A 26,546-nucleotide genomic window follows, 5' to 3' on the forward strand; every position below is an offset into this window, starting at 1 on the left:
TGGCTTCTCTGAAGGTCTGAAAGTCTGAAGGCTTCTCTGCCTTTTCCTCCTGTTTTCTCCATAGCAAGTGTCACAACTTGCACCTGCTGTCCATGTGTCCTCTGGCTCACTTGCTGTATGATAGGGTAAAGGGGGTGTCTGCTAAGACCCTGCACCTGCACACATGGGACTAGGTAGAGGGTCTCGCCATGGTAGGCAACAGTGTGTGCTTGGGCAGTGTGAATGAGCCCAGCATGGCGCTAAATCACAGAAGCATGGCAGAGGCCACTCACTCTGACCTGGTATGTGCTCTTCAATCCTGTGTGGCTGGGGCAGTGCCCAGAGGCTCAGGCTTGGGCTAATGGCTGGCTACGAGGAAGGAAGTGAGGTCCCTGGCAATGGGCTCTGCTGATGCCCGTGTGTTTCATCTGCAGTGACTGGCACAAGTCATCAAAGAAGCTGGGAAAACAAGAATCTCTTCTTCCTCCTCCATTTGTCCGCATCCTGCTGACTCCACCAATTCTTGAGGTTGGTGTGTGGTGCTGACTGGAGTCCTGGGCCCTAGAGAGGTTTTCCTTCCCCAGCAGGGTCATTGATGTCCTGCATCAGAGCCATGCTGGGCCAAGGGAGATCAGGAGAGAAGTTTCCAGAAAGAGGACTCTCCTTAGACAAACATCACAGTGGTAGTGACCACTGACTGAGCCTGGCACCAAGTGGAGTGTTTTATTCACTGTGTTAGCCTCCTGGGGGGTGCCTTAAAAAAGCACCACAACATGGGTGTCTTGAACAACAGAAATTTATTCTCTCCCATTCTGGAGGCTAAAAGTCCAAGGTCAAGGTGTGAGTAGGGCCACACTCCCTCTGGAAGCTCTAGGTGAGGGGCTTTCTTTGTACTTAGCTTCTCGTGGCTTCAGGCACCCCTTGGCTGTGGCCGCATCACTCCAGTCTCTGCCTTCTCCACATCTGCGTCTTCTCCTCTTCCGTGAGGACAACAGTCATTAGGTTTAGGGCCTCCATAAACACAGCATGATCTCATCTCTACATCCTTAACTAATTAACATCTGTAAACACGCCATTTCCAAATAAGGTCACAATTCATGTCCCTGGACATGAATTTACAGGGACACTGTTCACCCAGTGCAGACTCCTTCTTGTGTGCTGCAGGGCAGGGGCAGGGGAATTGCTACCCTTGACTTATAGACTGAGAAAATGAGACTTGGAGGAGAGAAACTTGCCAGGGCTCAAGTTTCTGGCTTGTGCTGGCTTTGTGGGTGATCACGTCCACCTCTCAGGGACTTGAAAGAGTCAAATGAGCAAACGAATGAAAAGTACTTTCTGGGCCCCCTTGGCCTCACACTGGCTCTTCAGCTCTTTTGGGCTGTGTGCCCTTTGGGAACTTAAACTGACTGGGTTCAGGAATCAGCCAGACCTGGGCTCAAATCCCCTCTTTCCCTTGCGAGCTGTGTGACTTTGGGCAGGTTACTTCATGTGTCTGAGCCTCTGTTTCCTCAAATGTAATATGGTGAATCTAGGAGCCTAGGGTCAAATTCAAGAAAAAATCATCTAACAACTCAAAGGAACATTCCCATTCTTTCCCTGTGTTTCTCTTGAAGCGCATCAAAGGGTCACACCTCAATGCAGACATTCAATGACCCCCTCCCCAGTTGCCCCTCACTCGCATTCTTGAGCCTGAACAGCCTCTCTACCTGCCCTCCCCATTTCTTTCTGTCCCTTTATTGTATAGATCAGCCAGAAGTTGTCCCTTTTCTGGGGTAGAAGAAACAGGCGGTAGGAAACCAAGTGCAGATGGGTGGGCCTGGGGGCGGGGGGAGAAGCTATGAATATGCACAAGTTAGTAATTTTAGTCCTTTCATATGAACTAGTATTAAAAAGCCATTACTACTTATTATTGCTAATAACAGTATAAGTGAGCAGGCTCTGGACATGTCCAGCCACCAGCATCTGGTCAGCATGCTAAGGATGCCCCTGTCTTCTGAGAGCCACAGGAGGCTGCTGTGCCCCCACACTGGAGGCTGAGTGCCACCCTCTCCCCACTACCAAGGTGGGAACCGACTCCACACACCCTTCTTGACCCTGTTCCATCCCCAACCCACGGTCTTTCTCTCCTGATAAACTACTTGCCTGGAGTCACTGTCTCCAGGTCTATGTCTGGGGCCCCAGCCTGAGACGATGGTGACAGCTCAGTGACATCTGACCATCCTGTGGTGCTGATTTCCTGCAGAAGCCACACTCATTGAACTTGAAGAGCCTGGTTTCCAAGCTGTATTCCACTAGTCCTGAGATCAGCACCCCAAGGCCAGCAGGAGTGGCCGGCAGTTCAGCCCTGAGTGTTCAGGCCCTCCAGGAGATGGCTGTGGACACCAAGAGCATTGCCCTCATCGCAGCCACCCGGCGGCGTTCCAAGGTGCAGGACTGGGAGGCCAGCAGTGGCTGCTCCTCCCGCCACCCCCTGGAAGAGGCAGCCCTGGACTCCAGAAACCTGAAGCCAAGCACCACCCCAGACCCCAGTCCAGCAGACAGGAGGTGGTCCTATGCTGGCCTGTGCAGGGACTGCTCCACGGAGAGAAAGCCCAGGGAGGAGCCGTCACCCTCCCTCACCTGGAGTGCACAGCTGGTGAGTTGGCCAGGGTCTCCTGGCCTGGTCCCAGGGTGTAGCTGGGGAAGCTGGGTGCCAGAGATTTGTACAAGTTCATGGTGGACACAGGAGGCCCCGGACTTGAAGGAGATAAGGAGAAAACAGGGCCCCACACTGTACCTCCCCTGTTACATGGCATTTCTCAAGCTCCTGCCTAACCTTAAGACCCACTGTGGATATTTCATGTATCAAACTCCCAGTGGAAATACAGTTTTGTGATGTTTATTTTTTACTTAAAATGGCTTCATAAATTTTAATGTGCCTGTATAGTATTTGTATTTTAACTTTAAAGGCACATTACTTTCTTCCAAAACATGTTGGTTAAATACTACATGTGAGAGCTGAAGCTGTTAGGTGCCAAGCACCATGACATGCACAGGGGGTCTGAAACCCAGGAAGAGCTGACATTTCAGTTCAAATGTGAAGGCAGGAAGGAGCTGATGTCCAGCTGGAAGGCCAGGGGTAGAGCGAGTCCTCTTTTCCTCAGGGGAGTTTGCCCTTTTGTTCTAGTCAGGCCTGCCTGGTTAGACAGGGCCCACCCACACTCAGGAGGGCCACCTGCTGTCCTCTGTTTGAATGAGTTTCAATGTTAAACTCACCCAAAACACCCTGACGGGAGAACCTGGATTTATGTTTGGCCAAATATCTGGGTACCCCACAGCCCAAACAGGGTGATGCATGTGATTATCCACCATGCTGGTTTAGGTGAGAACTCCCTCCTCTGGGGAAAGGAGAGAGACAAACAGCCAGGCATGCATCATTCATTCATCCATTCATTTGTTCCCTGGGGCTGAAGGAGAAAGTGAGCAGCAAGTCTGCCCAGCAGGCTCCCTGCGGTGTCCATGTGCCTCCAGTACCTTGGCATGTAGGAGGTGTTTGTTTTATAGATGTGCAACTTCAGCTCAAAAGAAACTTGATGTATCATGTCTTAGCGCCTGGTCCTCACACCGTGCCTTGCTGTGTGATTTTCCCCCTGCAGGTGAGAGAACAATTTCCGTCCCCCTCTGTGGAGCATGTGGCTGCTGGCCAGCTACCCTCAGCACTCCCCCAGCTGTCAAAGACAATGGGAAAGAGCTTTTTCCCTGCTGTCCCTGTGGCCTCCACGATAAAACCCAGCCTCAGTTTCCACACAGGTACTGGATCAAAGAAAGAAAATAGCATGTTGGGCTTTCCCTGTATCTTAAGATCCTGTCCCTCCTCTGGATGGAAATCTCTAGAAAGTGTGACAATTTGGGCTGTTGTCAATTGTCTGCCCCTTGGTATGAGTTTCAGGGTTTCTTAGGATAGTGAGTAAGCCAAGGCCAGTAGCGTCACAAAAAGGTCATTTACATGGGGTGTCTTGTTGTGCTTCTGCCCTGCCTGACACCCCAATAGAGGTTACAATAATGATTAAAAAACACACACAGGAGGCTGCCTTGTACCCCTGAGTTCTCTGGTTTGTTTCAGTGTGGGTTGAGTGCTAGCTCTTGTGGTTGTTGTTATTACAAAAATAATATATGTACATTGTGAAAATTGTATATATGTACATTGTGAAAAAAATTATAAATGCCACCCTCCAGAAATAGTCCCTGTGAGACTTTCTCACCATGGATGGACAGTGATAAGAAGGAGATAAGGAAGGAGATAAGGACAGCTGCACACCACCTCCATTCCACTTGTTGTTTCCAACTGGTTACTATTGTACCAGCAGGCTGGTGGGTGTCAGTGCTCCTCAGAGGGGAGGAGCAACAACAGAAGGGCACAGCCAAGACCTCTATGGCAGTTTGATGGCCCCAGGACTTGTTATCAACGGCTGAGATTCTGTATTTTAAAGTTTTCCAAGGCCAGGTGTGGTGGTTTACATCTGTAATCCCAGCACTCTGGGAGGCCAAGGCAGGTGGATTGCCTGAACTCACAGGTTCGAGACCAGTCTTAGCCAGAGCGAGAACTTGCCTCTAAAAAAAATAGTCAGGTGTTGTCATGGGTGCCTGTCGTCCCAGTTACTCGGGTGGCTGAGGCAAGAGAATCGCTTGAGCCCAAGAGTTTGAGGTTGCTGTGAGCTATGACGCCATGGCACTCTATCAAGGGTGAAAAAGTGAGACTCTGTCTCAAAAAAAAACAAACAAGTATTTTATTTAAGTATACTATTAATTAATTTTTGTTATATTTGCAAAGTATCCATCTACTACAGATTGTAAAAAATAGATAAGCAAGCTAGTTCTCACTACAGATAATTGAGAGTACCAGCCTATGTTTGGGGTTTAAACAATAACAGCCCGCACATATTACTATATGCCAGGCACTCTCTGGGCCATATACAGGTATTGATCTGTTTGTCTTCACAACAGTTCTATGAGGTAAGGATTGGCTATTATCCCCATTTTACAGATGAGTAAACTGTAGAGAGGTTAAGGAACTTGCTCAAGGTCACATAAGTAGGAGGGGCTGAGTTAGGATTTGGAAGGTAGCTCTGGACCTCCGAGTCTGAATCAAAACTTCATGTGTCCTTTCATTTTTTTTTTTGTTTTGTTTTGTTTTATTGGGATATCTTCTTAGTGAGTCTAAATGCAAGCACATTTTAGGGGTCACTGGTACCTACTTCAAGGACATTGGGAGTAGTGTGGGCACCCTTGTTGTTCTGCCTTGCTGGTGGGCATGCACCTTGGCACAACCTAGTCCATATACCCAGTTTCAAAAGCTTTTGAGAAATCTTTGATCTTGATAACAAAATTCAGATTTATCTATGATTTCTGTACTCTTGGTTAATGTAATTGATGGGAACAAATTAAGTCTGCAATAACATTTTTTTAAAAGAATTTGAAATCTTTTTAAAAATACTTAAAATATACTTTTTCTTTATGGGACTTTCTGCTTTCAAATGCCTTTATGTTATTGTTTTTCTGAGGGTTTTTCGTTAAAATAAGAAAAATTCACAGAGAGTGCAAAGTGGTGAGGAGTGGGAACGTTGAAGGGGGTCTGGGTTGGCTCTCAACTCCGTCTTCCTCATTGGCACTGGCAGGCAGGTTGCATGAAGGCCACATCGTTCCCTCACTTGCAGGAATATTAATGACAGCACCTCCCTGGGGACAGGGGATCCAGAGAAGCCACTGAAATAATGTCCGGTGGGCCTGGTAGGCATGGCACAGCACCTGCCAAGTGAACACTCTCTTGTTACTGCTCAACCTAAAGGTGAAAGGCCCCTGGATCCCTCCTCCACAGCCCTGATCACTATAGACAAATTAATGTTTATATCTCCTCTGGAAATAAGCCTGTTGGAATATATTTGTACATACGATAAAAAAACAAAGTTTTCTTTTCTCAGTATCTTATTACGAAGTTTTTAAACATATACACAAATGGAGAGAATAGTATGATAACCTCCAATGTACTCAACACCCAGCTTCGACAATGATCAATCCTCTGCCAGCCTCATTTTCCCCTGATCATGCCATTTCAGCCATAAATATTTCAAGAGCTATCTCTAACTCTAATATTAGAGTTTTTCCATGCCACAGAAGAATGAAGAGTAATTCCCTCATATCATCTAATGCCCCATCCATGTACAAAAGATGTCAGCCTTTTTCATATTAAAGTGAGTGGTCTATAACTGGGTCTCTCAGCTGGCAGGAAAGGGACACATTTCCTCATGGGGCCCTGGCTGGGCCAAGTCTGTGGGGAGGTGCCGAGTTCCCTTTTGCAGGGTTTTCATAAAGGGACCAGGCCCCACATCTGGAAGCAGCTGGAGAGAATCCCTGTGAGGGTAGAGGTGCTCAGCTCTGAAACTGTGGGCTTCTGTGATCAAAAATTCAAAGTATATTGGAGCCAAAGCGTCCTTTAAGATCTGCAGCCCAGCTGTAGCTCAGAGAGTGGATGTGACAGGCCAGGGTCACACTGCAGCAGCTGCATGGCCAGCAGCAGCACTTCAGTGTTCCTCCTGTTCTGCCTGGCCACGCTGCTTGGAGAAAGAACATATCTGGACTTGCAGGTATACAGTGAAGGCCTGGGGGTGCTGAGTAGACCAGGTGTCCTCTGTCTGGCATAGAGCTGTGCAGGTCTATGCTGAAACCTTCCCAGGAGCCAGGAGATCCTACATCCATGCAGAGGCCTGGGCTACCCAGGGACAGCTCCCTGGGCTAAGTGGGGAGTGCCAGTCTCACTGTTCTCCCATACATGAGGGCAGTGGTGTTGCTGACCCTACATTCATGCCACCATGTATATCACATCTGCCTGTGCTATGAAGAGCTATGGCCCTGGGGTAGCCAACTCTTAGCAGGCCAGGGAGCCCCAGGATGGAGCAAACATGTTGCCTCATGCATGGTCCACAACAACCCAATAAAATAGTCACTCAGGGAGTGAAAGGAATGTGCCCAGGGCCACACACATCCCTGCCTGCAGCAGCCCAGGGCTTTACTGCTTGCTTGTGAGAGCCAGGTGTACCCTAATACTCTCTACCTTGTTCACTGGGAGAGCAGGAAACCTTCCTAAAACCCTTCCAGAAAGCTGTCAAATTCCACAAAATGAAGAACTCTTTCTCTTTTTATGAAGAGCTGCTACTCAACATCCAGAACAGCTTGGAATTTTCATACCTACCATGGGAGCTGTGAGTTCACAGCATCAGGTTGGCCAGGGCTACGTTTCAAAGTAATGCGAAAGGTCAGACCGCGCTCAAAGTAAAAGTCAGGCTTCCTTTTACAAGAGGACCGTCTGGTGGCAGTGGCCTCCCCTCCATTCTTCAGAGGCCAACTGGGCTATCAACCCTTCAGAATGACATCCTCCCTAGCTCAACTGTCTGGAACTTCGACCACACCATGTACCCTGTAGCAGGTGCCACGTGCTGAACTTGTGTCCTGGCCCTTTGTCTTTCTGCCCCACCAGCATGTAGTCTCCACTAGCACAGGGACAATCTGTCCATTGTTTACCCCCGTGCCCCCTACTCAGAGCAGCTCCAGACACATAGCAGGTGAGCAGGGGGACAGCTCAATGCGTGGTGTCCCCATCTCTGAGGCCAGGGGCTCAGTCGCTGTTTCCTGCCCAGCAGCCGTTTCCTGGGCTCTCTCCTTTATCTGTGTTTCTTGGCAGGGCCTTCAGCCCTCTAACTGTGGGCCTTGGAGTTCTTCAAAATCCAACCTCTCATTTAAAAAAAAAATCACAGAACAAAATTCACCACTTTAAACGTTCAACATGGGGCAGCACCTGTGGCTCAAGGAGTAGGGCACCGGTCCCATATGCCAGAGGTGGCGGGTTCAAACCCAGCCCCGGCCAGAAACCAAAAAAAATAAAAATAAAAGTAAATAAATAAATAAAAACGTTCAACATAGTGGCATCAAGTATATTCACAATGTTGTGAGTCCACCACCACTGCCTAGTTCCAGAACATTTTCATCATCCCGGAAGGAAACCAGGTACCGATTAAACAATAACTCCACACTGTGGCCTCCTCTACCCCCGGCAACCACCAATCTATTTTTGGTCTCTGGATTTACCAATTCTGGGCGTTTCATGTAAATGGAATCATACACTTTGTAGCCTTTTGCATTGCTTCTCTCACTCAACATGTTTTCCAGGTTCATTCAGGCCTAGTATGCATCAGTATTTCATTCCTTTTTAGGACTGAAGAATGTAATTTTATGTGGCGACAGCGCAGTTGTTTATTCATCCATCAGTTGGTAGACATTTGTGTTGTCTCCACTTTTATGGTTATTGTGAATAATGCTGCTATGTACAGGTTTTTATTTAAACACTTGTTTTCAGTTCTTTAGGGAAATGTATCTAAGAGTAGGATCACTGGGACCTATGGCCATTCTTTTACCTTTTTGAAAAACTACCACGCTGTCTTCCACAGTGGCTGCACCACTTTGCCTCCACGCCATTGCCAGCACTTGTTAATTTCTGTAACCTTCTCATTCGAAAGAGAAGAAAATGAGGCTCAGAGAGAGGAAGTGCCTGTGGAGGGTCAGACACAGTCCGTGCAGAGGCGGGACTAGAACCCAGACGTCTCTATTCCAAGTCCATTCACTAATTCATTCAGCAAGAATTTCTTGAGCACCTATTAAGTTCTCTTAACATGCTCTTCATTGCCTCATAAAGGGCAGCTCAGCACCAGAAGGGCACAGAAGAGAGAACAACAGAGCTACTGTTGGAGAAGGGAAAAGAAGCCAATGGGGTGGGCGTATCGTCGGGAGGACAAAGGCCAGGAGTTCCCCTCCTGGGAGTATGGGAAGTGCAGATGAGATGAAGAGCCTGGCATGAAGCAGCTATAAACGTGTCGTATCTGTTATCTTATCCATGATTTAATTGTATTCCTAGGAGTCGGTGAGTGGTCCCTAAAAATAACACACTCTTCTTCCGGTCTCACTGCTTAGATGAAAACACACTCCACATGCCTGAAGTCAGCTTCACCTTCCCCAGCGCTGTGTGGCAGAGCCGTGCCAGTCCAGGCAGGGCACCCCTCCTGCCCCAGGATGTCCGAGGTCAGTGCCTGTGTCTTCCCACCTGTGTGGGCTTGTGGCTCCCACCATGCTGGCTGCCAGATTCTCACCCTAATCCACACATGTGTATTCGGGCTCCCTCTTCTGCACAAGTGCTGTAATTAATCTCTTTTGCAGGACTCTGGTGCTCACAGAAGAGAGGACTTGCCCAGAGTCACTCAGCAGTGAGAGGGGAACAGGGCTTGAACTTGGGCTGCTTTGTCTCCAATGCCCAGCCCATGCTGCAGATGGGAGAAGAGGCAGTGCGATCTGATTACTTCTCCAGCTGTTCTGGTCTCAGAAAAACCTCTCTCAGCAGCCCCGATACAAAACTTTACTTGCCCCTCAAATATTTTGCCCCAAATTCAAATGAGCTGTCAGTTCCCAGAGCTCCAGACCAGGCTGGGAGAAGGCAGAGGATGAGCAGAGGCTAGCCCACAGGAGGCCAGGTGGTGGATGTGGGAATGGAGTGGGAGCCCCCAGGCAGGTGTAGGGGGCACAGGGCCCCTGCCTGGCACAGGGGGCCTGAGGGTGGAAGGTAGGCACATGGGCTCAATACAAGGCAGAAGGGAGCTTAGGGCTTGGTCCCAATAAGATAGAGCCCAATGTCTGTAGGTTTGGAGATACCTGACATAGGCAGGCCTTGGTGGGCAGGTGGAGTGCCCAGGTGAGCCCCTCTCCTGTGCACCACATGAATATAAACCCAGTCCTACATCCATCTGGGTCTTCAAAGAACCGATATTGTGTCTGTCACAGTGACTCACCCCTGTAATCCCAGTGAGGCAGCAGGATTGCTTGTGCTCAGGAGTTCAAGACCAGCCTGAGCAAGAGCAAGACCCCCGCCTCTCCTAAAAATAGAAAAATTACCCGGGTGTGGTAGCCTGCACCTGTAGTCCCAGCTACTCAGGAGTCTGAGGCAGGAGAATCCCATGACCCTAGGAGTTTGAGGCTGCAGTAAGCTGTGATGATGCCTCTTCTTCCTCTGCTCTGCCCTTTTCTTCTTCTTCAATTTCTATATCCTGCACCCAGAAAGCTGCCAGAATTTGTTGTGTATGCCGGACATTGTTTAAGTCACTTGAGCACTCACATTCAAGTCATCCTCATCTCAGCCCATGAGGCAGATGTAGCCTGTATCCCTCTTTAGGGGTAAGAAACCCCCTCTGGCATCATTGGCACCGTTTTTTCACCCTCTGAACCAACTCACGACCCAGCCACCTGGGAAGGGTGGGTATGTGCCGACAACAGGCTCAAAGAGCACCGGGAGGTTGGGCCCTGCAGGAGGTTCTTTCTAATGTCTAACCTCAGTTTCTGCTGCTGTGCCTTTAACTATTCCATCATGTTACTGTTTCAGAAAAGGTTAAGAACTTCTCAGTATTATGCCATTCTTTTAAGGATTCTGGGAGAAAGGGTCTCCAAGGTGTCTATTAGCCACAGTCTTGGGGCTGGAAGTGCCTAGATCAGAGTATGCCAAATAAGAGACAATAGCACATGGCCAGATTCAACAGTGTGTCTCTAAGTGGAAGGGATGGAAAATGCTCCACACACTCCCCATCTTAATCACATCTGGGTGGTGCTTCCGGATGTGTCCCCCTCATGGGGAAAGTGGCTTTGGGAGGGTCATGGGAATAGGCCTGGTGGTACAGAGCAGCAGAGGTCAAGTCAGACTCGGACATGTGGCTCAGGTATAGGAGGTGAAATCCCTGAGGGAGGAGCCCTTGTGGGCGTTACACTGTGTGTGGCAGGCAGTTCAGGCCCAGAAGGGGATCCACACCAGGTACCCACCCCGCCAAGCTCGTCTCCAGCTTCACTCACATTTGCCAAGACCAAGTTGACTGAAGTCTTCCCACTCTCTCCAGGGTCCGCTGACAGTGGAGGTCAACGCCACAGTCCACTGCTGCCTGGCCACCCCCGCAAGCACCAGGGCAGCAGCTCCAAGAGGCCCAGAAGACCGAAATAGGATGCAGCACAGCGAGCAGCCTGTGGGGAGGCCCGAGCACCTGCTCCTTGGCTTAGGGCCTCTTTGTCCTGAAGCTGATTCCAGAGGCAGGGCCTTGGTAAGGCCATTCTGGGCACAGCCTCCTCAACTCAGCTGCCCACAGCCCTCAAAACCAGACTCAGAGGCCACCTGAGCTTCAGACGGGGTCCTTCCCAAGGACCTTTTCTGGGGTCGGTCCCAAGAAAAGGGACATCTGCCTTCTTCTCTGGGAGAATGTTCTCTGTGGGGCCAGACATAGGCCATCACCCACTGTTTGGGCTTGTGGTGTGCAGAAGCCACAGGGGTCACCCAAGCAGCAGCAGGTTGGAAGGGGCAGAATTTGTCCCCTATCCTCACAAGCCTGCAGAATGACCCTGCCCTCCACCCACGTATACCCATGCTCCTGGGTAGTTCAGCATCAAGGAAAGCCTTTTCCCTTAACAAGTCTGACATCCGCCCAACATCCCAGCCACGCAGAGAGGACAGGGTGCTGACTGTTGGAGATAAGATAGAATTGTCAAGGTACATGAAAACGGTACACAGAAGCGCCAGTAACTGGAACCCCGTAAGTCAGGGTCCTAAGTGTATTAGGTTTATACATGTTTCAGTCATTTTTTCAAGATAGAATAAAACGCATAGAAAACTCAGGGCGCCACCCTGTGGAAAGTTTTCTCACCTTGTCTGGAGGTGTCTTTGGCACTGGCTTCGTTGTTAACCAAGGACCTCATCCTTTGTTGTTTGGAGGCCATGGCAGGGAGCATAGATGAGCTCTGTGGAATGTGAAAGTTGTCACCAAGGTCTTCAGGGCCAGGAGGCAGAGGGGCTCGTGGTCTCTGGCCTGGGGGAAGCAGGCCTGGGATCTGTGCATGCCACAGGTGGCAGATACCCCATAAATGTGTAGGCTGCACGGCTCCCATTGGATCACTATCAAAGAAGATAGATTAGGTGTTTCTTTGAAGCTGTGTTGTCCTTTCCAGATCTTCTTGAGAAGAATGGTGGTGAGAGGGTGGATCCTGCTTATCTTTGGAGCTCTGCCCCCTGCTTTGCTGCACACTTGCTGTGGGCACCACCAATTCTAACTTCTTCACCTAGGGACACTTTAGCTTTCCTATCTGGCCCCAGATCTCTGAGCTGAAGCCCCTTGACCCTGACACTAAGAATTCCCTTAGCTAGGATGTAAGGGGACTTTAGGAAGTCCATAGACAAATCTCTCTAATTTTAAAGACTATACATTTATTGTAATGTATATTAGAAAAACATATAATTAAACCTTCCAACACTTGGGTTCACTGATACTCTATTTCAAATGAGGATATACTTAAGAAGTGAGTTTCTGGGCGGCGCCTGTGGCTCAGTGAGTAGGGCGCCGGCCCCATATGCCGAGGGTGGCGGGTTCAAACCCAGCCCCGGCCAAACTGCAACAACAACAACAACAACAAAAAAAAAAATAGCCGGGCGTTGTGGCGGGTGCCTGTAGTCCCAGCTGCTCGGGAGGCTGAGGCAAGAGAATCACGTAAGCCCAAGAGTTAGAGGTTGCTGTGAGCCGTGTGACACCACGGCACTCTACCAAGGGCGGTACAGTGAGACTCTGTCTCTACAAAAAAAAAAAAAAAAAAGAAGTGAGTTTCTTTAAAGAAAATAAAACCTAGCTCCACAGTAGCCTAGGCAGTACTGGGACAGAGTAATAATCAGGAACATGGTTTGGGGGTGTCTGAACTGAAGGACACATGGCCTTTAGTGGAGTTTGGCTGCCAAGAACAGAAAATCCCCAACAAGGGAGGCTCAAACACAGCAGGGCTTATTTTCCTTTTGTGCAGTAAGAAGTGTGGAGGTGGCATTGCCTGAGGGCACTCCACGAAGCGAGGGATCAGGCTTCTCTGAGTCTCTAAGCCTTGCCCTCTGTGTTAGCTACAGTTCTGCAGAGAAACTCCAGAGGACCAATAGCATATATGTATATATTAATAGATAAAGTATAAGAGGTGACTGATTGGCTGGGCGCAGTGGCTCACTCCTTTTATCCCAGCACTTGGGAGGCTGAGGCAGGTGGACTGCCTGAGCTCACAGGTTTGAGATCAGCCTGAGCCAGAGCGAGACTGCATCTCTAAAAATAGCCAGGCGTTGTGTTGGGTACCTATAGTCCTACCTACTTGGGAGGCTGAGGCAAGAGAATCACTTAAGCCTAGGAGTTTGAGGTTGCTATGGCCTATGACACCATGGCACTCTACCAAAGGTGATAAGTGAGACTCTGTCTCAAAAAAAAAAAAAAGAAGTGATTGATTGTGAGAATTGGATCATATGCTTTGGAGGCCAAGAAGCATCAGGAAATCCATCATGTAATTTGTCAGATTTCAAAGGCCTGAGAACCAGGCATGAGAGGGAACCACTGGTACGGTCCCAGAACGCAGAGATCTGAGAACCAGAAGCCCTGATGTCTGAGGGCAGGATAAGATTCTTTCTCTTCAGAAGGAGAAAGAATTCACCCTTCTTCTGCCTTTTTGTTCCATCTGGGCTCTCTATGGATGAGATGAGGCCTGCCCACATGGGTGGGGGTGATCTTGTGGCCTTGGTCTCCTGATCAAAATGTTAAAATCTTCTGAAAACACCATCACAGAGATACCCAGAAATAGTCTAACTATCTATTTGGGACCCCTTAACCCAGTCAATTTGACAGATAAAATTAACCATCACACCCTTTTATGGGGAGGACCTTGCACTCAAGGTCACAAGGTGGCTGTAGAGTTACAGTCCTCACATCCACATCCCAGGCAAGGAAAGAGGATGCCTCACTGACGACCTCTGCTTCTGTCGGTTGGGTCAGGCCTGCTGTGAATGCAGTCCTTTGCAATAAGCTGTCTGTTGCCATGGCCCGTGTAACCAGGACTCTGCCAGTTAGGAACAGTGAGAAAGCAGGTTTGGGAAGGCACCTAGCAGTCTGGCCACTGGGCTCAGAGAGGAATCCAATGTACTGGAGTGATCACTGGCTCATGGCTGCAGGATGCACCTTGGCTGGGCTTTGCGGCCCCTCTCACATGGCCTCACCTCCTTTCCAAGTCTCTTCCCAACCTCTTGTCCCATGGCTCTTCTGAGAGCGTGGAGCAGAACACACGGCCTTTCACAAGTTCCCAGGGTGCATTGCCACTTGCCTCCCTGCCCCTTGCCTGTGCCTACCCTCTCATGCCTAGATGCCCCGCAAACTTTGGCTGACCACAACTGTGTCCATGCTGGGCTCCTGCAGGGCTATAACAGGCTCTCCAAAATGGGGGTGACGATCACGCCTCCCCTATGGGGTTCCAAGAAGACTGAGTGGATCAGTGGGTGTACAGCACTAGGAACACACCTGGCATGGAGCAGGTGCACACTTAGTGTCACCAGTGTTCCTATTGCACTCTTGTAACTCTTCACCCACCTGTCTGGGCATAAGAGACCTGTCTTGTGCACCCCGGAGTGCCCTGCACCCAGCCAGGGGTGAGCACATTGTGGGTGCTTGGTGAATGCCTAACATCATGAACACACGACATCTCTTCTGGGGCCCTTATGGTGGCCAGCAGCCGTTCCCAAGCTCAGTGAAGCTTCACCGCCCCTGGTCAACTTGTCTCTGAGTTTGAGGGCCGATGACAGCAATAGTTCTAAGAACACCTCTTGTTTGCAAGCAACAGTTATGCTGCTTGGCTCCTAAAGCGCTTTCTCATCCACCAGCTCATCCGATTCTCAGTTCATGGCCTCAGGAGACCTGCAGGCAGGGTAGGGGTTATTCTAGCTTAAGATGAGGAACTAAGGCTCAGAGAGATGCAGCCACATGCTCGAGGCCACAGAGCCCAAGGGTGGGTCACCCCATACCTCAGCTGCAACTCCAAGACCTAAAGCTTCAGCACGTCTCTCCTCCTCCTTTCTTCTTTCCTCCTCTCATGACCTCACCCCTCTAAGGGATTCAGATGTCAGAAGGACCCTGCAAAGAGACCTGGACACCCCTGTCCTGTGACAGACACCCTAAGGTTCCTCCCCTGCCTCCCTGACTTTGTTTACGACATCTATTCTGAGGGGACCCGTGCAGATTGGCCCATGCCATGCCAGCTAGTTACTTGTTTGTTATTATTTTTTATTTTTTAGAAACAGGGTCTTGCTTTGTTGCCCAGGCTAGCGTGCCCTGGTGGAATCACAGCTCACTGTAACCTCCACCTACTGGGCTCAAGCGATCCTCCTACCTCAGCCTCTCAAGTAACTGGGACTACCTATGGCACCACACTCAGCTGATTTTTCTTTATTCTTGTAGAGACAGGGGATCTCAATATGTTGCCCAGGCTGGTCTCAAGCTTGTCATCTCCAGTGATCTTTCTGCTTTGGCCTCCTGGAATGCTGGGATTAAAATTGTGAGTCACTGCACCTGGCCACCAATTATTCAATTGCCCTTTTTTTTTCACCGACTATAACTTACATACACAAACGTTTCATGTAAGTGCAATGAATTTTTATATGTTTCTACCTTGTAGCCACCACTGAGATCAAGATAGAGACCATGTCCATCTCGTGCCTCTTCCCAGTTAATGGCCTTCTCTGCAGAGGGAACCGTTGTTCGAACTGCTGTGGCCATAGAAACAGTCTTGTCTGTTTCACTTCCATGCATATGGAATCACGCCCCATATTAGTCTGAAGAGTGTCACATCTAGACCAATTGCTAGTTCTTTTTCATTGCTGTATAGTGTTCCATGGGGGTGAACATGTCATAATTTGTTTCTCTAGTCTTTTCATGGGTATTTGGGCGGTTTTCAATTTGAGGCTACTGTGAACAAGCTTCTGTGAATGGTCTCATAGTTTTGGGGTACAGATAAGCACTTTTTCTGGGGTTATATATATTGAGTTGGGGTTCCAGGGTAGAATTGCTGGGTCATCATGTTAATGTCCCATTAGCTTTCAGTTGCCCCTGGTGTTGGCCCCTCAGGGCCTTCCCAGCTAACCTGGGGCATGTGCTTCTCTGTGGACAGTGACCCCATTTGATCCAGTGCATTGTCTCAGGCCCTGGCAGGCAACTGCTTACCTCATCCTGACCTGCAGTTCCTACAAAAATACACCTAAAAGCCATTGCTGTGGTGGGGCCATTTGAAATCTCCATGGAACAATTCTCAGGACATTTTTCCCAGGACCTCTTGGCCCCTGAGAACTCCTTGCCTCTGCTCCTTCTCTGTGTCCCTGGGCCATGGCTGGGAGAGAGTAGAATACCCTAGATCTGATCATTTGGTGCACTGAGGTTCTTTTCCTTTCCCACTTGGATTCTGGAGCTCTCTTCTATAAATAAGTTTGCCCACTTGACATAAGGGATGGCCACAGTGTGGAGGGAAAGAGGTGGCTTGTGTCCTAGTGGGGATTATGCCCTAGTGCCCTTCCTCAATCCTGCTGCCTGGTACTTGAAGATGATGGCTGGAACTCTCACTGCTACCTTGGGGCCATGAGGGCAAAGGTCATGCCCCAAGGAAGATGGACTAGGAGCTGGAAGGAGCCTGGACCCACTAGCAGAGAAGCTTCTTGGCATTGTTAAATCCTACCTGCAGACTTTGAACCCTAGTGGGGCAGTGTAGTACAGTGACTGGGACCGTGAGCTTTGGAATCAAGTGGCCTGGGCCACTTTCCAGCTCACACCTTCTTTCTCGATTTTAGTGTCTGTATCTGTAAAATGGAGACAGTGACCCCCAGAAGCAAGAAATGTTGTGATCATCCATGTATGAGAGGTTCTTAGTACAGTGCTCGGCACACAGTGAGACACAATTATGAGATTGCCGCTTGGTAGCCTCAGTTTCCCTTTCTTTAAACAAAGTAGTCAGTTCCTCCTAGCTCTGGTGAGCAATTTTTAAACATATGGAATATGATTTTAAAAAATGTGAATAATAAAATGTGACTTAGTTTTTTTTTTTTTGTTGCAGTTTGGCTGGGGCTGGGTTTGAACCCGCCACCCTCGGCATATGGGGCCGGCGCCCCACTCACTGAGCCACAGGTGCTGCCCAATAAAATGTGATACAAAGTACAGATCCGCTTCCTCCCTGATGCCTGGGGCCTTCTCCAGCTTGGGCAGGCAGCTGGAGAGCACCCACTGCTTTAGGAAAATTATTAAAAGGGAGTAAAAACTAACAAAAAACTATGTAGCTTTGAAGTTCAGGAACCACAGGTCTAGGTTTAAGACCAGAGATGTAGGAGAGGAGAGGGTCCCTCCACCCCTCCCTTACTAGGCAGAGATGCTGGGGTGGAAGAGACAAGGGTCATGTGCAGGGAGGAGGAGGGAGACAATTGAGATGCTGAGAATGGGGAGCATTTGACCTTAGGCTGTAAATCTGGGGACACAAGCCTCAGGGATCCTAAGTGGAGCAGGAATTGCTGATTGTCCCCCATATCTGCTCTCTCTCTTCCATGGTAATAGGAGCCCCAGTTTTTAGCCAGCCACCATATTTCCTGCCTTCTTTGCGGCTGTGCATGGCCACGTGACTAATGCTGGTCAATGGGTATAAGCCAGAGTAGCTACTGCCAGGAATACCTCATGAAGCATCATTAGCATGTGCCTCCTTCCCCCTTTCTTTTTTACTTCCTCAATCCTACTGCCTGGTACTTGAAGGTGATGGCTGGAACTCTCACTGCTACCTTGGGGCCATGAGGGCAAAGGTCATGCCCCAAGGAAGATGGAATAGGAGCTGGAAGGAGCTTGGACCCACTAGCAGAGAAGCTTCTTGGCATTGTTAAATCCTACCTGCAGACTTTGAACTAGGGGAGAAATTCATGTCTATCCAAAGCCACTGTGGTTTGGTGAACCTTCTTCTAATTGCTACACAATGGGACACCTATGCAGTTGGCCAGCTTTGATGGAGACAGCCCTGGTGCTTTTGTGAGCTCCAGCAGGGGAGTAGGAAGGGTGTCACATTGGGGTAAGGTATGAGAGTCAGATGTGGCCCTCAAATTGGCCTGTGTGGTGTACAAGTACAGCAGAAGCCTCAGCCCTCTCAAATCAGGCACAGAGTCAGCCAGGAGAGACAGCTGTGGAGCTGGGGTCGTGGCAGGTCACCACCACAAGGCTATGGAATGGCCTATGCATCTGAGATGGGGCTTATGTCTTGGGGATCCCAACCTAGGGAAGAGGGTGTATTAGGGTTCTCCAAAGAACAGAACAAATAGGGTGTGTGTGTGTAGAAAGATTTATTTTAAGGAAGTGATTCATGTGATTTTGGTAGCTGAAAATTTTAAGATCAGGCTGGCAGTCTAGAGATGCTGGGGAGGGCCCATTCTGTGGGTCAGGTTCCTCTCAGGTAGGTGAACCTTTGTTCTACTCAGGCCTTCAGCTGACTGGATGAGGCCACCCACATTACAGAGGACCACGTGCATTACTCCACATCCACTTATTTAAATGTTAATCTCATCCAAAAACACTCTTGTAGAAACATCCAGAATAATGACTGACCAAATATCTGGGCAGCCCATAGCTTAGTCATGTTGACACCTGAACCTAATCATACCAGGGGGTTATGGCCAAGGGCCAGAGAGGACCAAGAAAAGCTATCACAGCATAAGTGGCTGCAGATTGTTGAATGTGCTAACAAATTAAACTAATTTGGAAAGTATCTTTCCTCTGATTAGAACAATTCTGTCTCCTCCGCTCATGCCCAAAGTGAAGCCCAGACCTCTTGTTCTGGCATCTGAGGCCCTCATCTTTTCTGATCCTATTGCCCCCACCACTCTATTCATTCTTTGGACACTCACAGAGGTTTATTGAGCAACTGCTATGTGGCAGCACTTCTTCTGGGGTCAAGGCTATGAGCAGGAAGGCAGCCTCCCTCACAGAGCTCACATTCTACAGAAGGTGTATGGAAGATAAGCACTAAGTACTCTGGTGAAAATAAAACAAGATGTGGGGTAGTGCATGCTGAGAGAAGGCCACTTTAAATGGGATGGTCAGGGAAGCAGTTGCGACTGCAGCTAGCGCAGCCCAGGTGGGAACAGAGCAAAGCCAAGGCCTGGGGCAGTGTGTGCTTGGCTTACTCACAGAGCAACAAACATCTGTGTGGCTGGCATTTGTGTCTGGGGTTCCTGTTACCCATTCATTCACTCTTTTATTCAAAAGCCATCATTGTGTGCCAGGCCCTTTGCTCAGTTAGGTGAATGAGGCAGGCCACTGCTCTCAGAGTACAAAGCTTAGCAAGGGGAGACCTACCTATGGCTGGGCTTGGAGGGGCTGGCAGAGGGGTGGGGCAGGGAGCACATTTCTTCACATAACAACCATCTTGTTTGCAGATGTAATTATTAATAGCTAAGGCTCTCAAGATGAAATCTTCCTATATTTAGGGTGGGCCTCAGTCCAACAAGGACACAGGGACACAGAGGAGGAAGCCATGTGAGGATGGAGCAGCGACTGGAGCATTCCCCACGACAAGGAATAGCTGGAAGAAACAAAAGAAACCCTCCCTTAGAGCCTTTGCAGGCAATGTGGCCCTTCCGACACCTTGACTTTGGATTTCTGGCCCCAAGAGCTGCAAGGGAACACATTTTTGTTGTTTCAACTCACCCAGTCTGTGCTTATTTGTTACAGCAGCAATGGGAAGCTAATGCCATCTGGATGTGGCCCCTGTGTCTGGGGGGAGGACAATGGTGGGGAAGGACCAGTCAGGACAGGCCTGTTCAACAGTTTGGCTGGATGATGGGGCTAGGTTTGTGGAGGTCTGGAGGATGCTGCTGGGGACTCACCCACCTCAGCCCCTCTCTGTGTATACCTGGTCTGTGGGTACAGCCCCTGTACAAGTTGACAGTGGCCCAAGGCTGGGCCCAGGCTTTGGTCGGCTGCTTGAGGCCCACCTCCTGAAGCACAGGAACCCCAAGGAGCCAGAGCTCTACATCTCCGGGGCAAGTGTCACCTCCAAGAGTTAGGAGCCAGTAGCTAAATAAATAGCCCTGTTTCTGGAGCTCTGGTGGGACAATTCCAAGAGCTGATCTACACAGCCTCTCAGGGCCCCAATGGTGCCCTGCTCCTTAGCCATGCCCCACACTCCCTTTCACCTGTTTCACTCTCTCACTTTCTCACTGTGCTTTCCTAATAAGCTGCCTACACCCACTTCTCAGGGTCTGCTTTTGTGGAGCCTGGGCTGAGGCAGAAGGTCTTTGAACAGGACCCCATGCTCTGTAAGGCAACCTGGTGTCTTCTGGGGTTACTGGGGGGCTTTTTCCCGTGAGCTTTACATGCGTTCTGAGAGGCCAAGAATGTGCCAGAATTGGCCCAGAAAAGAACAATTGGGACAGAATTATTCCTTGTGACTTTCTTTTCCCTACACGCTTAGAACTGCCCTGGGATACTACTCAGCAGGAACCTTCCATTCAGCAGAATCAGGTGGAATGTCCATGTGTTTTCCCAAATGGAAAAGGAAGATGAGTCAGTAGCATATCATTTGGATTCATAAAGATTCAGTGATTATTTCTTACTGTCCTAAGGAAAACTGAATGGTCCCTTTTATCAGCTTCTCAGCTGTCAATAGATTAAAAAGCACTGTAAAGACACCTGGAGAGCTCTTTAGCAAGCCTGGACAGGGTGGCCACTTGGTGAGGGGTCAAAGCTGCTGCTGGTCGTAGGTGGCTGTGGCTACATCCTACCACCCAGTGGACATCAGCACAGCAGATGTCTCCCTGCATGGGAGATGTTTTAATGATGAGGTCATAGGTTGATGAGACCATGACGCCTCATGCAGCTAGGAAAAGACCTCACAGGGACAGGTGTAGCTTTGGGAAGAGATCCTCGAGCCTGTCTATGGCAACATTTTCTTGCCACTGGTTCCAGAGAGCAGGAAGCAGGAATATTTATTTATTTTTTTGAGGCAGAGTGTCACTTTGTCACTCCTTGTAGAGTGTCATGGTGTCATAGCTCACAGCCATCTCAGAATCCAGGGCTCAAGCAATTCTCGTGCCTCAGCCTCTCAAGTAGCTGGGATTACAGGCGCCCACCACAACGCCCAACTATTTTTAGAAGTGGGGTCTTGCTCTAGTTCAGGCTGATCTGAACTTGTAAGCTCAGGTGATCCGCCCACCTCAGCCTCCCAGAATGTTGAGATTACAGGTGTGAGCCACTGCACTTGGCCAGGATGTTCTTTTAATATATATTACCTAGGGCTGCCCTAACAGATAACCACAAACCAGGAGGCTTAGAACAATGGGGGCTGATTCTCCTTTAGTTCTGGTGGCCAAGATCAAAGTGTCTGCAGGGCCATGCTCCCTCTGAAGATTCTGGGGAAGGATCTGTCCCAGCCTCTCTCCAAAGCAAGTGTTGTTGTTGCTGTTGTTACTGTTATTTTGAGTCAGGCTCAGATCCTGGGAAAGGTCTATCTCAGCCTCTTTCCAAAGAAGGTATTATTACTATTATTGTTTTGAGATAAGTTCAGATCCTGAGAAAGGTCCATCCCAGCCTCTCTCCAAAGCAGGTATTATTATTATTAAATTTATTTTTTGAGACAGAGTCTTACTTTTTTGCCGGGGGATAGAGTGCTCACAGCAACCTCAAACTCCTGGGCTCAAGCAATTCTCTTCCCTCAGCCTCCTGAGTACCTGGAATTATAGGCACTTGCCATAACGCCAGGCTAGTTTGTCTATTTTTAGTAGAGACAGGGTCTCTTGCTCAAGCTGGTCTCAAACTCCCTAGCTCAAGTAATCCACCCACCTTGGCCTCTCAGAGTGCTAGAATTACAGGCACAAACTACCTTACCTTGCCCAAAGCAGGTAGTAGATTAGGGCCCACTCTAGTCTGATTTCCTCTGAACTAAAATCTGCAATAACCCTATTTCTGAACACGGTCATATTCTGAGGTTCTGAGGACTTTAACATACGAATGTTCAGGTAGATGTGAACGTAACATGGGGAGGCAAAAGGATAGAAAAAGGCAACCCCTGGCTCGGCGCCTATGGCTCAAGTGGCTAAGGCACCAGCCACATACACCTGAGCTAGCAGGTTTGAATCCAGCCCGGGCCTGCCAAACAACAATGACAACTATAAGCAAAAAATAGCCGGGTGTTGGGCGGCGCCTGTGGCTCAAGGAGTAGGGCGCCGGTCCCATATGCCGTAGGTGGCGGGTTCAAACCCAGCCCCAGCCAAAAACCACAAAAAAAAAAAAAAAAAATAGCCGGGCGTTGTGGCAGGCGCCTGTAGTCCCAGCTTCTCGGGAGGCTGAGGCAAGAGAATCACTTAAGCCCAGGAGTTGGAGGTTGCTGTGAGCTGTGTGAGGCCACTGCACTCTACCGAGGGCCATAAAGTGAGACTCTGTCTCTACAAAAAAAAAGAAAAGCCCTATGGAAAAAACAGTGGGGAGAATGCATGGGACTGTCCCAGAGAGAAGGGGCATGATGTCTGGGTGGCCATAGACTGGGTGGCTGATAAACAACAGACACTTATTTCTTACAAGATCACAAGGTGAAGGTGCCAGCATGGTAGGGCTCTCTTTTAGGCTGCAGACTGCTGACTTATATTCCTGGATGGAACAGCAAGAGAGAGTTCCCTGCAGTCCCTTTTATGAGGGCACTAATTCCATTCATGAGGAGTCCACTGTCATGACCTACTCACCTCCCAAATGTCCCACCTCATAAATACTACCACCTTGAGGGGTAGGATTTTAACATACAAATTGGAGGGAGACAAAACTATTTTGTCCATTGCAATTAGTCTTTCATTAGGACTTGGTTACAACCCATAGGGGCTTTGTCCCCAAGAGTCCCTGAGGCTTAGCAAGTGGGATTAGGTGGGCTGATTTTTAATCTGTCAGTGCTCCCAGAGCTCCTCATGGTAGGGCCGGGGTCTGCCCCACATTGGCCCCTCCAGGACCCACCAAGGCCTGGCCCAGGGTCCCCTCCTCCTCTCCATTGTGGGGGCTCTAGAATGAAATATTGCCTCCATAATATCTGGCCTCCCCTGGCAATTTCAGTGATTGGGAGGGTAGAGCAGGAGGAGGAGGAAAGGGCTTGGCAGGACTGGGGTATGGAACAAGGTGCAAAGATTGGGCCTGGAGGCCCCTTAGGGTGATGGCACCCATACACATTGCTTCAGCTGCCACAACCATGACTTTGGTGTGTACACATATATCCCCTTTCCTCTGGGCTCAAGCTACATCCACTGTCTCCCAACAAGTGTGACATCCTGGAGGTGTCTCTACCTCAGCATGACCAAGGTCATAAAGTTCTCTCCACAAACTATTCTCTGGGGTTTCCTATCTCTCATAGTGCTACCACCATCCATTCGACTGCCATCCATAACTGAGCCATGACCTCTGACCTCACCCTCTCTCCACCAGCCCATCTCCACACCTGCCCTATCTCTTCCATTCACCTTCTCTCAAGTATTTGTCAGATTGGTCTTGTTACCACTGCATACACCTAACGTGCCCTCCTCCCCACCATGGCCACGGCAACGTCCCCACCCCGCCTCCTTGCAGAAACCCTGGCAGCTGCCAGCATTGCACACACTGTCTCTCTCCACATGCATGCTCTTCAGGAGGGAGGAGTTACTACCTCAAGCTCATGCAGATAAGGAAACTGAGTGGTTAGATGACCTGCCCAAGGCTGCCCAGCTGCTGGTAAAGGCCTCAGGACCCAGGCCTGGGTCTCTACTGCTCCTCTGTTACCCTCACTGCCGGCAAGAACCACCATGGTGAGGGGAGGTTAGGGTTTGGGGTAGGGAAATGAGTTTATGAGGAGTCAGGGGGCCTTGTGGGCTTGTGATGATTAATCACATCATCTGCAAAGGTCTGATGGATTCTGAATTCACATGCCTCTTTTTTCTTTTATCCTATCGGTGCTTATACTGATCTGAGGCCCCAGAGTGATCGGAACCTCTCAGTCGCAGCTAGTGTTCCCTGGCTAATCTCTTGCCCAAGCCACAGTTATTTCTATTTTTCCTCTGTTGCAATGATGGTTATGAAACAAAAAATAGTTGTAGCCAGTAGGCACATCAAAAACCTCAAACTAAATTTGTAGAGGATGAACCAAGCTATGATCAGCCCTGGGGAGGCCACAGCCTTTGCACAGGGGGTCCTGGGGCCCAGAAAGTGGGTCACAGCCCGTGAGCCTGCCAGACCCCTTCTAGGAGGTGCTCTCCTGGCCAAGGAGGTCAGTGAACTGCAGTGCAGCCCTGCTCTGCATCCCCACAGTTAGATTCAGGTCCTGGCCCTTACATTGCTGTGTCTCTGATTAGTTGCTTAACTTCTCAGAGCTTCTGCTTCCTTATCTGTAAACAAGAAGATAATATGTAGGTACTTCAGAGAGGGTGACTAAAAATGTACTTGCATGTTGCTAATAGAAGAGTCAGAAATTGACATAAAAGTAACAACTTCAAGCCAACAATTTGGTACATTTACAATGTTGCACAGCTATCACCTCTATCTGGTTCTGAACAATTCCATCACCCCAAAAGGGGACCCAGCACCCATTCTGCAGTTGTTCCCCACTTTTGGTCCTCCCAGTGAAGAGTGGTCTTTGTCATAGCTCTAGGTCAGTGGTTCTCAACCAGTTCTTGGGGGTCATGACCCACAGGTTGAGAACCGCTGCTCTAGGTCCTTTTCACTGAGTCCCTCTGACTTGACACTTGCCAAAGGCCTTGGGAACTTCGTTCAAATTCCCAAGGCTTTTGCCAGTTTGAGCTTCTGGCTCAACAGCACCTGAATATCTATTTAATTCAAACAAACCTTTATCAACTCTGCCAGGGGCAGGGAACTCCTGGAGAAACTTTAAAATTCACAACATGCTCTATAAGAGTCTGAGAAGACTGGCTGTAATAGAAGATTTTAAAGTTTATTTTCAGTGTCTTGTTCTGATTTGATCAGGAAACCTTTTTATCTGAGGGCACCCATACTCCTCTTTAGAGGGGATAGTTTGGGAATTGCTGGGCTAGTGGAAACAGTAATCATGCACCTGGGAAGGCAAGCCCTCTGGGTACGTGATTTCATTTAATTTTCATTATATACCACTCCTTAGCAATTAGCAAAATCTCAGCTGAGAGAAATGACATTTTAAAAGATTTTTTAATGGGGGTACAGTTTACGTGTGCTCAAATTTATGCTCTTGAATGTACAGCTTTATGGGTTTTGACAAAGTCATACAGCCATGTTACACCACCTACACCACATTGAAGGTGTACAACAGGGTCACCATCCCTAAAATTTTCCTATCCCCCTTTATAATCAACCCCTCCCCAATCTCAGCTTCTGAAAGCACCTGATCTTACAATTTGGCCTTTCCAGAACACCATCTAAATCAGGCGTCCTCAAACTGTGGCCCGTGGGCCACATGAAGCGGTGTGAATTGTATTTGTTCCCGTTTTGTTTTTTACTTCAAAATAAGATATGTGCAGTCTGCATAGGAAGTTGTTAATAGTTTTTTTTTTTTTTTAAACTATAGTCCAGCCCTCCAACGGTCTGAGGGACAGTGAATTGGCCCCTTGTTTAAAAAGTTTGAGGACACTGATCTAAATGAACTTGCATTACACATTTGAGTTTTGGCTATGTTGTTGCATATATTGATAGTTTGTTTTCTTTTTATCGTTGGGTAGTTTTCTGTTGCGTAGATGTACCATAGTTTGTTCATTCATTTGGCAGTTGCAGCATTTGGAAGTTGTTTCAGTTTGGGGTAATTATGAACAAAACCATCAAAACATTCAAATACAGTTTTTGTAGGGATGTAAGTTTGATTTCTTTTTCTTTTCTCCTTCCTTCTTTCTTTTTTTAGACAGTCTCACTCTGTCACCCTGGGTAAATTGCCATGGCATTATCAAGGCTCACAGAAACCTCAAAGTCTTGAACTCAAGCAATCCTCCTGCCTCAGCCTCCTGAGTAGCTGGGACTATAGGCACCTGCCACAATATCTGGCTTATGTTTCTATTTTTAGTACAGACAGTCTGGTCTTGAATTCCTGAGCTTAAGCAGTCCATCCACCTGGGCCTCCCACAGGTCTGTAATATGGATTACAGGTGTGAGCCACCACACCTAGCCCAAGTTTGATTTCTTTTAGCTAAATATCTAGGAGTGGATTTGCTAGGTTGTCTGGTAGGTGTATATTTATAAGAAACTTTCAAACTGTTTTTCAAAGGGTCTGTGTCGTTCTGCATTTCTACCAGTGATGTAGGAGAGCCGGAGTCCCTGGTGCCCTCACCAGCATTTGTTATTGGCAGTTTAAAATTTTCATTTTAACCGTTCTATAGATATATAATAGGAAATAACACTTAAAAATAGCTTATTATCTCATTTTTGAACTGTCCTCTTATGGACTGAACCCTAAACCCTAAAACTTCAGAATATGACCTTATTTGGAGACAGAAGTAAAGAAATTAAAATAAAGTCATTAGAGTAGGCCCTAATCCAAAATGATTTAAGTACTTATAAAAAGAGGAAATTTGGACACAGACACACATGCACGGATGAAAGTTGATGTGAAGAGTTAGGGAGACGACAACCATATATCAGTCAAGAAGACCTGGACAGATCCTTCCCTTGCAGCCTCTAAAG

The 26,546-nt window shown here is 48.6% G+C and overlaps 1 protein-coding gene across 1 annotated transcript in view; it reads left to right on the forward strand.

Moving 5' to 3' along the window:
• The window catches only part of LOC128561971 (kinesin-like protein KIF19), a 45,691-nt gene extending 33,966 nt beyond the window's left edge, over positions 1-11,725 (forward strand). Inside the window, exons 16-20 of the mRNA XM_053556614.1 lie at positions 414-507; positions 2,222-2,614; positions 3,615-3,768; positions 8,977-9,084; positions 10,938-11,725. Of these exons, the coding sequence (XP_053412589.1) occupies positions 414-507; positions 2,222-2,614; positions 3,615-3,768; positions 8,977-9,084; positions 10,938-11,038 (850 nt within the window). The 3' untranslated portion in view covers positions 11,039-11,725. The remainder of the gene's footprint in view (positions 1-413; positions 508-2,221; positions 2,615-3,614; positions 3,769-8,976; positions 9,085-10,937) is intronic.
• The last annotated feature ends 14,821 nt before the right edge of the window (positions 11,726-26,546 follow it).

This window comes from Nycticebus coucang, chromosome 12 (assembly GCF_027406575.1).
Source record: "Nycticebus coucang isolate mNycCou1 chromosome 12, mNycCou1.pri, whole genome shotgun sequence".
NCBI classification, from domain to species: domain Eukaryota; kingdom Metazoa; phylum Chordata; class Mammalia; order Primates; family Lorisidae; genus Nycticebus; species Nycticebus coucang.